This window comes from Marmota marmota, unplaced genomic scaffold (genome assembly GCF_001458135.2).
Source record: "Marmota marmota marmota unplaced genomic scaffold, marMar, whole genome shotgun sequence".
NCBI classification, from domain to species: Eukaryota; Metazoa; Chordata; class Mammalia; order Rodentia; family Sciuridae; genus Marmota; species Marmota marmota.
The window spans coordinates 274774-289407 of record NW_026000051.1 but is presented as its reverse complement, the minus strand read 5'-3'; the positions used below and the strand labels follow the sequence as shown (position 1 = coordinate 289407).

At 56.1% G+C, this 14634-nt stretch overlaps 1 protein-coding gene across 4 annotated transcripts in view; it reads right to left on the bottom strand.

The window, feature by feature from the left end:
• Ak8 (adenylate kinase 8) overlaps positions 1-14634 on the bottom strand; it is a 131386-nt gene that overhangs the window by 99239 nt on the left and 17513 nt on the right. Inside the window, exons 1-4 of one of the 4 annotated variants that reach the window (XM_048812821.1) lie at positions 13910-14601; positions 12699-12783; positions 6565-6614; positions 4071-4184 (exon numbers count right to left, since the gene is read on the bottom strand). In XM_048812821.1, coding sequence (XP_048668778.1) covers positions 4071-4184; positions 6565-6614; positions 12699-12780 — 246 coding nt within the window. In that variant the 5' untranslated portion in view covers positions 12781-12783; positions 13910-14601. Of the gene's footprint in view, positions 1-4070; positions 4185-6564; positions 6615-9857; positions 10111-11475; positions 11609-12698; positions 12784-13909; positions 14602-14634 lie in introns of those variants that run through there. The other 3 variants (XM_048812820.1, XM_048812824.1, XM_048812822.1) reach the window with 3 other exon arrangements.

Sequence of the window (14634 nt, the reverse complement as noted above, 5' to 3'; positions counted from 1 at the left end):
CTCGCCTGGGAATAGGGTCTGCAATGTGTTCGCCTGAAAGTCGGGGGCCACCAGGTCTCTATGAAGCGGACAGAGAAGACCACCTGAAAGCAGAGGCAGGGGACTGACATGGGTGGGGAGGAAGGGGCGGAGCGGGGGCAGCCTGCAGCAGGCCCTTCTGCACCCTTCCCTGAGACCTGAGTCCCATGACATTTCAGCCCCGGCCCCCACACTGTGCCCCGACCTCTGGTGCAAGCCGGTGGCCCTGCGCCACGCCCGGCCAGTGGTCTGCTCTGCCATGGGGCACTAGGCCCTGCTCTCCCCATAGGCCTTCAAGGAGGCAGTGGTGGGGGACGGCACCTGGAGAAAGGCGCAAGCCCAGGGAGGGTCGAGGGACAAGGAGGTGTCTTCTGCTGGTGTCCAGGGAAGCCCCCCAAGACTGGGGGCCACAGGGCTCCCCCCGCCCCAGGAGAGCTGGTTCCATCCTGGGGCTGTCTTCCTCCTGACAGCACCCGCTCAGGAGGCGTGTTCCAACACGGACAGGGACGCGGGACGCCAGTCAGGGCGCAGGAGGATGCCAGCGGAGGACGGGGTTGAAAGGCGGCAGGTGGGGTGGGGCGCGGCACCCCTGCAGGCTGCACCGCAGGGGACAGGCCGCAGCTTTGAGCAAGGCCGTCCAGGACCCCACGTCCCTGCCACTCTGCTGTCTCCGTGCCAGCTTTGATGTGTCGCGTCAGCAGCGGGGCTTTCGGGCTCTCCCTGAAGCCCTGCCAACCGTCTCTTCAGAGTCGGGCTCCTCCTTCCTGAGCTCTGTGGCTCCCCCCAACCCCAGAGCCTGGCTTTCAGGGAAGAAGGAGGGACAAGTGGACAGAGCCTGGTGAAGCCACCCCTGGTCACAGGAGTGCCCCTGGCCTCTGGGCTCCCTGCTGCCCACAGACCTTCTCCCGGCCACAGCGCTGGCTCTGGGGCTCCTGGGCAGAGGCGCTCCCAGAGGCACCGGGTAAGCGCTGCCCCACGGCCACTGGCTTTTCCTGGACTGGCTTCTTCACACTGTGCTGACACAGCGGCTGCCTAACACCAGCCCTGTCCCTGGGTCACCACGGGGTGTGGCGTTTGCTCAGGGGTGACGTGGGCCAGCTGAGGTGCCGGTCTCTGTCCCCGCTCCCTGCCAGGCTCCTGCGGGGAGGTTCCTGAGCTCCCCGGGGAGCCTCGGAGACTTCCTCAGAGACCCCTCACTGCAAAGTCTGCGCTGCCAGATCAGGGGGCTGGCAGGACCTGTCCCCTAGAATCTGGGAGACCTCAGGGACAGGGGGTGAGAAGTCGAGGGGACAGAAGAGGCTCTGAAGGAAGACAACAGAGGCCAGAGCGGCACCGCGGGGCCCACCGGATGGGGAGAGGCGTGGCTCCAGGAGCACAGAGCTGTCCTCAGGTCACCTGCTGCCACCCTCCTCCACCCCAGCCTCCACCAGGCCTGTCTCTCTCCAGCGCCCAGTGCCTGGAGGGAGGGAGGGAGGACGGGAGAGGGGAACCAGGGCCCACCTCAGCCCGGGCCTCCAGGAGGGAGGAGCAGGCTGGCTGGAGACGGGTGCCAGCAGCAAGAGGGCAGCACAGGACTCCGCAGCAAGAGCCGGTGGGCTGTTTCCCGGAACTGCTCAGCACTCTTGGGAGGACTGAGCCTTGTGTGTGCACAGAGGCAGGGCGAAGGCTTTGCTTGGCACATGGCACATGGCCCCAGGGTACCCTGCCCTCCAAGCCTGTACCCTCCTCCACCCCAGCCGGGGCCTAGGGCTGAGTAGGTAGTCCAGCATTAGTCTAGATGTATTAGCCAACCAGCTGCCACCGACTGACTGGTGGAGAGAAGGCCTGCGGGCGCCCGGGCCCTGGCTTGTGCTTAGTGTGGCGCTGCTGGCCTCCAGGGAGGCCGGCCTCTGCGGGGGGCAGGAGGAGTTCATCTTCCCAGCACTGAGAGGGCAGGGAGGCAGCAGCCCAGGGGCCACGTCTGGGTTAGCACCAGCCATGAGAGAGCTCACCAGGAGGCAGAGCCAGGAAGGCAGGGAAGAGGGGGCTTAGCAAATGGAGCTGAGCCTTAAAAGACTCAAGTCAGCAGCCAGTTTGACGGGGACTTTCATGGGTGGCCTGCCTGGGCGGCCCTCCCTCCGCAGCAAGGGGGTGGCTCAGGCTGCCGCCTGACGGGCCACGACCTTGGCTTTCATCTTCCCCCCAACAAGACATCCCAGGAAGCACTGGATGAGGTCTGAAATGGGCTGGTAATTAGCGTAACGAAGCCCGGGAGGAATTTCCTGAACTTCCTCCTCCTGGCTGAATTCTTGAACCCAATCTGGAATCTTGAGCCTAGAGATGAGCTGCCTCCCCAACATGGAAAGCAGGCACTGGGGAGCCATGTTCCCAAACCCTACTCCTACCCCCTAGAGTAGGTGTTCCCAAAGCGTGACCACAGCTCTGTCCCCAAGACTGTGGGGGCTCTGGGGGGACAGTGACTCACTGCAGGTGAACGACCTCCCTGAGTGAGGTCTTCCTGTCCTCCCATCAAGCTGCTGTGCAGGCCACCCGAGCCCGGGATCTGCCTGCACCACCCCTCATCTCCGAGCACAGCCCTCCCCCACCTGAGGGCTGCGTCAGGGCCTCCCGGACAGAGGGGTGGTCACAGTGGTAAGAGCACGGGCAGGAGAGAGAGGCAGGGGGAGGAGGGACTGCAGAGAATGGGGTGAGAGAGGACGCGCCCCAAAGAGGCTGAGAGAAGCCCAGTGTGATCCCTGGCTGCTGAGCCACGTCCCACGAGTCAGCGTCCCCTTTCAGGTCCACCTTCTGCTCTGAGCAGCCTGGGTGCATTCCTGCCACCTGCATCCAGGGACTGGTCAGGAGAGTTGTCCTGCACTCACTGGTGGCCCCCCGAGGCCTGGAAACCACTTCCAAGTTCTTGGAGGATCAGGGGCCACAGGTACTCGTGGTAGGGACTTGTCATTGGATGAAGACAGACACAGGGAGACTAGAGGTCTCTCCTGCTGGGGGTCAGGCCTGGACAGAGCTGAACTGACCACAAGGCAGGAGGAACCTGTTGGACCCAGGGAAGGTGGACCCAGAGCCTCACCCCCATGGTGCCCTCAACTCTCCACTTCTGTCAGATTCCTGGCAACCGTCTTCATCTGCTACTCAACCTGAAGGACACTGTGGACACCAGTGTCCTTTAATGTGGCGCCTGACTGAAGTTTGCAAGTTTGGCTTGAAAGTGCCGTCGACCATCACATGTGCTTCTGTCTCAGGTGTGAGGTCACAGCTGGCTGGGTCTGGCTGGTCCAGTGCTCCTGAGTCCAATTTTAAGCCATGGAAGGGCCGAGGGGTCCAGTAGTGGCCTCAGTCTGCAGGCAGACCAGGAGGCCAAGGGAAGGCCTGGAGAGCCCAGCACACACTGAGCGCCCTGAAACCCCAGGCTGCTCTCCCTCCTCACCGTGCCCCCACAAACAGGAGAAGAGTCTCGGGGAGAGGCGCCCAGACGGCAGGTCCCGCCTCAGGCTCAGACAGACTGAGTTTCTGTTTGAATTAAAGAGAGACAACTCCTCATCCCTGAGGTTCCCTTTAAAAGACGTCTGCAAACATGAGGCTGGTGGGGTGGTGCTTGGAAACAGCACATCTAGTCCTCATGCATGCACCCACAGTGGCCATGAAAGGGACAGACTAGATGGGAGCTGCCCGGCCCTGAGGGTGGACACTGTGCCAGGGGAAATGCCCCTCAGGGCCAGCTCTGGGGCCTTCCATCAGCTGGAGGGGCTGACACCCTTCCAACCCACAGCCGAGCTCAGCCCTGGGCGACCCTGTGTAGGCCACCAGGTCCACCATTTGCAGGATGGAGACCACTAAGCAGCAAAGGAGCCAGCCCGGCCCCTCCTCACTCCAAACGCCCCTCCCGGCCCGGCAGGCCGCCCCTCCTCAGCACAGCTCGCTGGGTCTCACTTCACCCCAGCCTCCCGCCCGCCAACCCAAAGGAAATGGAGCCTCCCAGGCAGGCAGAGGGGCGGGGGTCGGGGCGCGGGAAGGCTGCCACCTGCCCAGCCCCCCAGCCAGGCCAGTCCTACCTTGGATTTCTGGTAATGCTTCCTGGCTTCCTCAGCCACAGAGGAAGATTTTCTTTCTATCAAGTTGTCGCTGGTGAGGAGATTGCTGCTCAGGTGTTTGCAGAGCCACATTGCCTGAGGGAAGGGGAGCCCAGCGAGGGCACCAAGAGTCACGCCACGCCATGCCCAGGCCCCTCTATGGTGGACCGAAAAGGCTGCCGGGGGAGGCGTCAGTATTTGTGGCTGGAGGGAGACCCCACGGGAAGGCCAACCTGCAAAGTCCCTCCAGCCTGATTTCTGCCTGTCAGCACCTGCTCCACCAGCCCCAGGCTCTTGGGAGGCCAGGAACCTCCAGGTGGGGGGCCTCCTGCCCTGGCCCTCCCTGCCCTGGGCCTGCCTTTCCAAGCTCTGTGGACCACAGGTTTTTAATTCAAGGAAGGGTCAGGCCAGGAAAGGTGGAGACAGAAATATGGTCACAAGCCACACTCATTCATTTCTTTCTTAAACTTGGGGCATCAGTGAACTGACTTTAGTTCGTTGATGACTGCCGTGTGTAGTCTACCAGAGGGGACACGTTCACGGCCTAACAAGGCAGTGAAATGTTCTTAGCTGGTGGCCATTTCAGCACCTGGGCTGTGTGGACCTTAACTCTCCCTGCTCCTCCTGCTACAGGATGCGTCAGGGACAACAGTGGGAAGGGCCCTGTCTGGGTCTTACGCTGGAAACTCCAAGTCTGCGTCCCCACACAGGCTCAGGGTGAGCGTGGTGAGTTCACCATGAGGTGTGAGCTTCAATACCAGCTTCCAGCTTCCAGAACCTGCTTCTTCAGGGGACAAACTCGATGACCTCAGCCTTGCAGGGACCTGACAAAGGAAGGTCTCTGTGCTCTAGGCTGCTCTGACCGGCAAGTCCCTCCTAGAGAAGAGCCTGAGCAAGGCAAAGATGGCCCTGACGGTAGCAGAACAAAAGCCCTTTCCCAAAGGGAGACCCGCCCCTGAGCTTCTAGACCCTCCTTGACGACCTAGCTCAGTAAATAGGTGCCATGTCTGTCTAATGCAGACGTCATTCAAGGTCCCTGTGTCACAATCTGCCAAGGGAGCCTTTCCAGCTGGTTTTCTGAGCCCTGTCCTGGGAGATTCTGATGAGGTCGATCTATAGAGAAGCCCAGGAACTGGCATTTTTCAAAGCACCCTGGTAATGCTAACGACCCATGGGCCTGGAAGCCCCCAGTTTCTAAAGCAAAACAGCGAGAGAGGCTGGGTTCTGGGGAGCTGGCTGTGGACAGGACTGCAGCTGACAGCCCCAGGCTGAGGAGTCCGAGACAGACAGAGGGAAGTTGACAGGTGGACAGAAGCATCAGCTACACAACTCCAAAGGCACAGCAGATGCAGGGTGCTCTGTGTAAGGAGCCAGCTCGGTTCCTTTTAGGAATAAAGATGCCAGTTAATTGGGAACAGGCTGCCCCGTGACTCTAGTCCACAAGGAGTGCGCAGAGCAGTGACTTGGTCACTGGGGAAGGCTCGCTGTTGTCCGCCAACAAGATTTTAGAAGGCAGAAAGACTCAAATTTTGACATGTTGGTGGCACTTAAAAAAAGGAGCCAGGCATAATGGTGTATGCCTGTACAATCCTAGCGGCTTGGGAGGCTGAGGCAGGGGGATCCCGAGTTCAAAGCCAGCCTCAGCAACAGCGAGGCACTAAGCAACTCAGTGAGACCCTGTCTCTAAATAAAATACAAAATAGGACTGGGATGTGGCTCAGGGGTCGAGTGCTCTTGAGTTCAATCCCCATAGCAGCTCCGGGTCAGCCTTTGCCTTGGGGGAGGAGTCACAGAGGAGTGAGGAGGGCTGAGCTGTTTCCTGCATCTTCAAAGCACAGTCTCCTTAAAATGGAGAGAGACCAAAGAAAAGAGCAAAATGATAAGCATGGGTAAGATCTGGGAGTCGGGCACATGAATAACTATAATCTAGTTTTGTGCTTTTCTGATTATTCAAAATATTTCATAATCAAAATTTTAAGGCTGAATCTTAAGACCAAACACTCTAACTTCTTGGGATGTCTCCTAGGCTCCAGTTAAGGGTGTGCAAAGGTAGCACTCAAGGAGCTGGGGTGGTGGCTCAATGGTGGAGCGCTTGCCTCACATATGTGAGGCCCTGGGTTCCATCCTCAGCACCACATAAAGATAAATAAATAAAATAAAGATATTGTGTCCACCTACAACTAAAAATATTTTTAAAATAAAAAGATCCCATTCATGTAGGCATGACAAGACTCCAGAAGGTGCATCCCCAATGTTGAAGTCTCTTGTCTCTGGGTGAAGGGGAAGGGTATTTTTGGTTTTTCTAGGTTTTCTACCAGGATCACACATAGGCTTGGTAACAAGGAAACAAGAAGGAAGAGAGGCAAAGAAGAGGAACGGCCCTGATCTGCTGACAGCTCACTGAGGTCTGGGCTCCTTCCTGCTGGAGCACAAATGAGCGATCACGGCGCCCCAACATTTAATATGATACACTTACGATAGTTGTTTTCCCCGAGGCGGGCGGACCTAATATCACAATCTTCGGCACTGTGGAATAAAAAGACCTGAATGTCACCACTCAGGAAGACAAGCAGCCTCCCATGCCCACGGTGTGCTGGGTGTATTTATCTCTCTCCTCCCCAGATTTCATTTCTGCCGGTGACACAGCCATTTGTAACCCGGTGGCTCGGAGACGCTCGCACCATAGAACATATTCTCTGTGTTTAGAGAGGTAAGTGATCACTGAGATGGTTTATTTTTCTATCTCCATGGGGACGTGGACACAGCAACTTGTTTGCCAAACTAATAAATATCAAGAACAATTGGGATTTCAAACACCATAAAGCATTTTAAACAGGGACTTTGTCTCAGGGACACTCTCTCAAAGTTGTATTTTATGTAAATAGACCTTCGAAGCTCTTTTTATATTTATGCCTTTTTACTTAGCAAATTGTATTCCCGTCATTTTATAGAGGAAAATAATGGAAAAAAGCCTGGGACGCCTGGGCCAGATTTATAAAACCTGAGACGGGAAAGTCTTTGTTTTCAAATATGAGCATTTCTATGCAAATGGAAGACACTGGCAGCTCATGTGTCACCACAGCCCTGCCTCTGGAATGTTCTTGGCCCCGCAGGATTCCCGAAGCGGTTCCCACATGGGGAGCATGTGCTGAAGATCATGCGCAAAGACCACCATTGGGGGGAGCAGCGGACATGTGCGTGGGGTCAAGCTGCGGAAACAGCACGCTGTGTCTGCACAGACAAACCTGCAGTGGCCTCTTTTGAGCGCCATCTTGGTTACATGGCCTCCCCCCACTTGTGGGAAGGGAGTCATCTTATCAGGCCCTGCTTGCGTGGGCACAGGTCACTGTCTGCACAGAGAGCCCATTCCTGCCAGGCCAGCAGGAAGGAACCTCAACCATGCAGAGGGATGTGTATGACCTACTTTGGGGACAGACAGTGAAGGAGCCAGGTGCTGTCCTCTTGGACAGCAATTTAATGGTCAGCACTACCATGCCCTGCCAGGCTGCTTGGCTTTAAACAGAGTTTTGCCCAAATTCACACAGCACTTTCATTTTCAGGGAAAACGTGGCAAGTTCAAGGCGATTCACTGACCCCCGGCACAAGCTCCAGAGCACTCTTCACGCTGGCTGGAGGCTGCTGAGAAGAGCAGGCTGGATGGCTCCAGGTGGCCAGTCAGCTGGGCACGGGGCTGACCTGCAGCCTATGGTCTCTGGTCTCCAGCAAGGGAAGTGCTCTCTCCCCAGCTCATGGCTTTCTGCTGTCACTTGGCTTTTACGGGTCCCTAACAAACTGCTGTAACCCCCTGAGTTCTCTAAGACTCTGTTTATAAAGCTGCCTGCCAGGCCCTGATGTTGGAATGGAGGTGACTGCTTCTCAAAGCCCACAGCCCTTCCTGCTGGTGGCAGTGTGAACGAGGGGCATGGGAGGCAGGCACAGGGCAGCCCGAGTACCTCCTCCAGCCTGGCCCTTGCCCAGGAGTACTGGGTGCCAGGAGTACTCAGCAAACCGCCGCAGACACTCTTCTTTCCAAGTCAGGTTGGGCTGGAGCACTTCCTGCCCAGACTGCTGCCAATAGGCTTCTGGCCAAAAGTCCCTGTGTGCCTTTAGTGCCCCTGGATCCTCAGAGGCAGGTCCTCCAGAAGGGTGGCCCTGCCATCCAGAGCCTCATCTAGCTGGGGTAAAGAATCAGTCCCTCCTTGAGCTGGGGCCTCTGGGCCTTTCTCGTTCTTCCTCTAGATGTCCCTTCATACTCCTGTCTTGTCACTTGTCACTGCCCTATCAGGAATGTCCTCCTTACTCCTGCTGTCTCCTCCTCTCATCTTGGGTCTCCTGTCGGGGCTCTCGACCACGTGGCATGCAGGGCCACCTCCACCTTGGAGAGCTTCATCCCACAGCAGAAACACCATGGCCCTGGGGGCGGGTACCAAGGCTCATCCCTTTTGCCACCCCCACTGCAGCACCCATGGGGGCCCCCTTGGCTGGCTGGCTGTGATCACCGAGTATCCACCACCCTTGTCACCACCATTACTGCCATCTGACAAAGAGCTCCCTCTCCAGCCTGCATTCTTGGAATGAGTCAAGCAGAAAAGGGGTTTAGTCAAACACCAATGTGGCTGGGAGAGTCCCGCACAGGCTGGGAGCAGGCCCAGGGCTGCCCGCTAACTAAGGCCACCAAGTGTCCAGGGGTACAAGCATGGCTGGGCAAGGCACCACACACTGCAGCTTGTGCCCATGACACTCTGACGTGGGTAGGCGAGCCACAGGCTCCACTCTGCCACTGCTGCCCAGGAACCAGGCCCGGTGGAGACACCAGGGAGAGGCTCATGCGACCAGGGCAGCTGAGGCCACAGGCCCAGGCCTCAGCCATCACAGAAGCGCAGAAGGCCTTCCAGCATCTGAGGTGGGGGCCAGGACAGGGACTCGGGGGCCCATTCTCTCTCTGGCCCTTGCAGGGCCCTCACCCTGGGTGAGAAAGCCTCGACAGAGGGGAACACACTTGAGGGTCTGGTTAGAAATGAGGTGGCTTTGGGGTTACCTAGTCAGGTGAGACTGGAGCTGGGGTACCATGGATGGCTTGCAGAGAGGGACAGCAGGGAGATGGCCAAAGGCAGGAGGCCTCATGCCATGAAGTGAAGCCTTGCTCAGGCCAGGAGGGTGCTGGCTTGACCCTGGGGCCACAGAGTGTGCCCAGTGCCCTAAAGGGGCTCCCAGCACAGGCTCTGCTGTGCCCCAGAACACCGGCCAGACCGGGCTGGGCTCAGGGCTGGTGGCGCCTGAGAGGAAGGGCAGTGCATGGCACCAAGGGCATTCTGGGACCAGTCCAAATCCCACGTGCTGCATTTGTTCTGGCAAAGTTCCTGGGCCCATGACACCAGGGGACCCCCCGCCGGGTTTCTATAAGTGGCTCCCAAATTGTACACATCTATAAAAATGCTTTAACAGGGGGACGTGCGCGGCCTTTCCCCCACCTAATTTCTCACACTCATTTATGTGATTAATTTCAGTTCTTAAAATCTAACACCTTGACGCTCCAGCCTGCTCATAAGTAATTATTTATAAACAGTGTCATAAAAGGCTGCTTGACTGCCAAGAGTAATCAACTTCCTCCAACCACTTCAAAGGAAATCAAAGAACCTTTCCATCCACAGAGCCTTTTGAGGTTTAACTAGGAGCATGATTTAAAATTCACAGGAACCCCTTAGGTATTGAGCTTAATACACAGCTTTCCTGGACAAACGTTTGATAGGAGACGAAACACACCATTACCTTCACCAGCGCCGGCTCTAATATTGCCCAGGGCCACTGTAAATGCTCACTTTGTACTAAATCTGCTCTTCTTGTGGTGAAGGGGCTGCCAGCCCTGCTGTGGCTCCCTCCCCACCCTCCTGCACGCTGGCTCTCGGGCAGAGTGAGTCCAGAGCTGTGCTCCGCTGCCCCGGCCGTGGTCAGTGTTGCCTGTGTTCAAGTTGACCTTGCGGCCGGCACCAGAGGGTTGAGGGCCTGGCTCCAGTTAACTCAGGCCACCGTGTGGCTAGAAGGAGACATGCCAATCCCATAACTACCCAGGACACTGGAAATATTTGTTGGGTGTCACATGACCTCACCCAGCCCCAGCAGTCTTCTAGAACACAATAAGATTGGCTTGAACTGGCTCCAGGCAACTCCTAGAAAAGCCACAAAAGCAATTTGTGCCCCACCCTCCCTAGAACAGTGTGGTAAACTATTCTATGAAGGCTCCAGAGTATTTTTAATCTATGGTAATTTCCCCACATAACTGAAAACAAAAAATGAAAATTTAAAAATTGGCATTTTTTACTTTTGATAGGTTAGGGGTAGCATCTTTTGATCCTATATAATTGAATTTACCTTTTGTTTTTCAATAATTTGAACTAGACAGGTGGACATAGGCTGTGCTTCACCTGTGAGGGGGCCAGAGCAAGGGGAGGGAAGCCTGTGGACAGAATGTCCCCACATCCACAAAAGCTGACAGTCCAAGGCCTGGGAGTGGGGTGCAAGGCTGAGGGAACAAAACTACCAGGACCCTGACCACACCTGGGAGCCCTTGGGCTGGAAAGCTTTGAGGGTGGACGGAAGACACCCGTGGCTGGGAGCTAAGGAGCGGGTCTGGATTCTTCTCCCTGCCTGAGAGCGAAGGCAAACAGGAGGAAGGAGCAGCTCCGCCGAGGGCAGCCTTTGGAAAGGCACAAGCCCTGCAATGAGGGGGTGACAAGGGGGCCGTCCTAAAGAGAGGAGGTGGCTGTCCAGCCAACACCAGCTGCATCCAAACCAGAATGATATTGGGACTTCAAAATCCTGATGCACTGGGCAGTGTGACACCAAAACAAATCCCCAGGCAGAGCAGCAAGGTGGGAACGTGAGGAGAAGGTGGCTTCAGGGTCAGACTCTCAAGCTCCTAGGCCAGGGCCCAGTGAAGCCTGGAGGTCAGTGGCTTCAGCACACAGAGCAGGGCCTGCAGGCGCCTGGCAGGAGAGGTAGGAAGTGCCAGCACAACCCCAGGCCTTTGTCACCAAGCACAGCTTTTAATTTACAAAAATCTCATTAAGCTCTTCACCAACAAAAAGCTGAACATCACAACTGCCAAGCCCCTGTCCCCCACAGGGGCAAGTGGGCTTGTCATCCCCTCGGCCGTCACTGGCCACCAAGGAATAGGCCAGGCTGCATGGCCCCGCTTGCAGAGAGGGAGACTGGCACCAAGCCTGGGCAAGGACCCCACTGTCACTTCCTACTCTGGAGACAGTGACCTTCTCGGGTGGGTGGGGCTGTGGAGGCTCCCTGCCTCCTGGGCTGCACTTGGGCCCTCTCTTGCCTCAGCCTGGCCGCCGCTTCCCTTCCCCTTTGAGTTTCACTTTGCTTTTACTCCCACCTTGGTCTGCCTCCTGACTTCACTGTCCCTCTGCCTCCTTTGCCACTGCTGGTGGTGGCCCAGGACAGCAGTGCTGCCAGCGGCCCTGGAGTAACAGGCAGAGCTCAGCCAGGCAGCCCCAGCTCTGCCTCAGGGTTGGGAAGAGGAAGCAGAAACTTTCCCTCTGAAAACGAGGAGGAGCCTCCCACCCCACATGACAACCCACAGGGAACAGGCCTCTCAGGAGAGTCGCTGTAGGGCACAGTGAGCCAGGTCTGGCCAGTGAGGCTGCGGGGAAGACTGGTGGGCGGCCCCCAACATGGCTCTGCCTCCACCTGGGCATATGGGCGCTCATCAACCCCAGCTGGTGAGCCAATGCCCATCCACCCGTGCCCACCTGCAAACTCAGAAAAGGGCACTGATGGGGCTTTCTTTGAACCCAGGGCAGGGATCTACGCAATGGCATGGGGTCCAAGAAGCACGTTCCTCTGATGCGCCACAGCCCAGCCTGAGACCATGGGTCACTGCAGTGTCATGAGCCCCCTTCCTCCTCCAATAACCTGTGCTGCTCCTCACCTGAGGCTGTCTGAGACCCACCTCAGGCACCTCAGGCCTTGTCCCTTTCAGCCACACCAGTACTGACTCCTTAAAGCAGCCATGCTCTGGTGAGTTATCAAAGCTCCAATACGCTGGTTTTCCCTGACAGCTCAATCCTCCACCTGGCAAATTGGCCCAAGGCACCTTGGAGTGAGGGGTCTGCTTGCTCCAGGGCCTCCCCGGCCCCTCCTCCTGGTTCTGCACTCTGGCCTTGGGTCTGGCTGACCTGCACCTGGCCAAGGCTTGGGGAGCTCTGGAATTCATTAGCTGGCACCGATAATGAGACCATCTGAAAAGCCCAGTGCTCGAATGTCTAGGTAGACCAGAAACCAAACGCACCTGACAAGAGGACTGATCAGAGAGCTTAAACCCAACAGGCGACATCAGCTAGGGCAGGCGGAGGCATTAATAATTGATTCTGTGGGCCATTCTGAGGTTTGCATTTTAATAACTTGGCAAGAGAATTTTTATTAGTTGCGTTCCAAAAGAAATGAAGGCATTTTTCAATTAACCACCTCAAGTTGTCAAAGCTCCTCCTCCCCCTGCTCCAACTCCTTTCAAACACAAGTAGGACAGAGTGGCTCCTCTTATGGCCAGGGTCGGGCAGGGGCTCTGAAGGAGCAGGGGCCTGCACACTGAGTGCTCACCATTATCATTGTCGCGCTGTAAGTGCTTGATCAGGAAGGAGATGGGGTCCTCAGGCTGGTAGATCAGGAGCTGCTCCAGCATGGTCTGTGGGCACAGGGCAGACAGAAGCACTTAGCACCCACAGGGGCCCTGGCTGCCACAGCTACCAGACATGGGCCTTCTTTCTCCATTGTACCCTGCCAAACAGGCCTTCAAACTGGGACCTAGCCCTGCCCCATCTGGCATCTGCTGGAGTCCCCATGAGCAGAGGCATGAGGGGGGGAAGGTGTTGTGGGGGGGGCACCTGGAGGGACAGCACCCTGACTCAGAGCAGGCTGTCCCAGGGCCTTCTCCCCCGGTTCCCTTTGTACTTCCCATCAAGCCTCCTCCCAGTTCTCCTCAGGCACCCCACTGTCAGCATCTCCAGAGTCTTAGCAGAGCTATTTCCTAGCCTGGAAGGCTTCTTCCTCATTCTTGTCCTAGTCACCTTCTACTGGGTCCTCAGATTTCAACGGGAACATACCTTTCTGATCATATGCACTAGGTAACCACAACTGTCCCATGCTCCGGCACACCTGCCCTTGCCTCACCTTGTCCCTGCCTGCCTGATCATCCCCCCAGCAGGCCATGGGTTCTGTTGATCTGTCTGTGTGATCCCCAGGGCCCGTCACAATCCCAGTAGGTGCCCAGCACATTTGTTTATGGGGACAGTTAACCACCTGGGTTGCTACTACCTGGGTCCTTCCAGAGGGGGCAGAATAGTTATCACCCAAGTGTGGAAATAGTCCTCAGAAACTCTGGCCATTTAATCCATTTGAACAAACATGTTAAGGGCAAGCAGCTGCCAGGGCTTTTGAACAAATGGCACAGAAATGAACTGCTGGCTGATATGAGTGAGGCTGGTGGGACGAGGAGGAAGGGGCTTCAGTCCTGAAGGCAGAGGAGGTGTGGAGCAGTAAAAGGAACACCAACGTGTGACACAAGTCCTGGTCCCAGCCCCACTCCAAGTCTCACCGGCAAGTCCCTTCCCTCCTCTGAGCTCAGCTCCTCCACCTTTTCAATGGAACAGATGGACTAAATCCATGTTTGCCTGTCACTGGCTGCACTGAGAGGATTTTAGACAGTTTGCTCATGATGATGTGGTTGCATATTTAATGTGTATAAGAAAAAATAAATACATCAAATCTATAATTTCAAGGATTTTGCTTAAGATGAGGCAAAAGGAGTTAACCTTTAAAAGTAAGTTGATTTCAAGAAATGATTTGGGGGCTGGGGATGTGGCTCAAGCGGTAGCGCGCTCGCCTGGCATGCGTGTGGCCCAGGTTCGATCCTCAGCACCACATACAAAGATGTTGTGTCCGCCGAAAACTAAAAAATAAATTTAAAAAAAATCTCTCTCTCTTTAAAAAAAAAAAAAAGAAATGATTTGGTTAAAACAGGGGGACGTGGTAGTTATGTGAATCTATACATCTCACAAATTTCAGATACACATCCAAACCAAGCCTGTAGTATGATGCCCCACATCAGTTTTCAGATTTTGACAAGGTACTCCTGCTGTGTTCCATGTCGTCACTGGGGGAACCTGGGCGAGGCTAGATCAGAATTCCACACTGTTTGTGGGATTGAACCCAGGAGTGATGTCTGTGAGCTAGACCTCCAGCCCTTTTGAAAAGGTTACTTTGAGCAAGGTCTCAGTTGCTCACGCTGGCCTGGAACTTTTGATACTCCTGCCTCAGCCATCCAAGAAGCAGGGATTACAGAGGTGTGTGCCACTGGTACCTGAAATCCATATTATTTTTGTGACTTTCCGAGTCAGAAATTATTCTAAAATTAAAAATATTAAATGAAATGGTCAAAACTCTGGCGGAAACATCCAAGCAGGGAAGGACTGGAAAGAGGCAGCGGAAAGCCCTCCTGGGTGGCCCCCCGGCAGGGCGCCAAGACCCGGGACCCTGC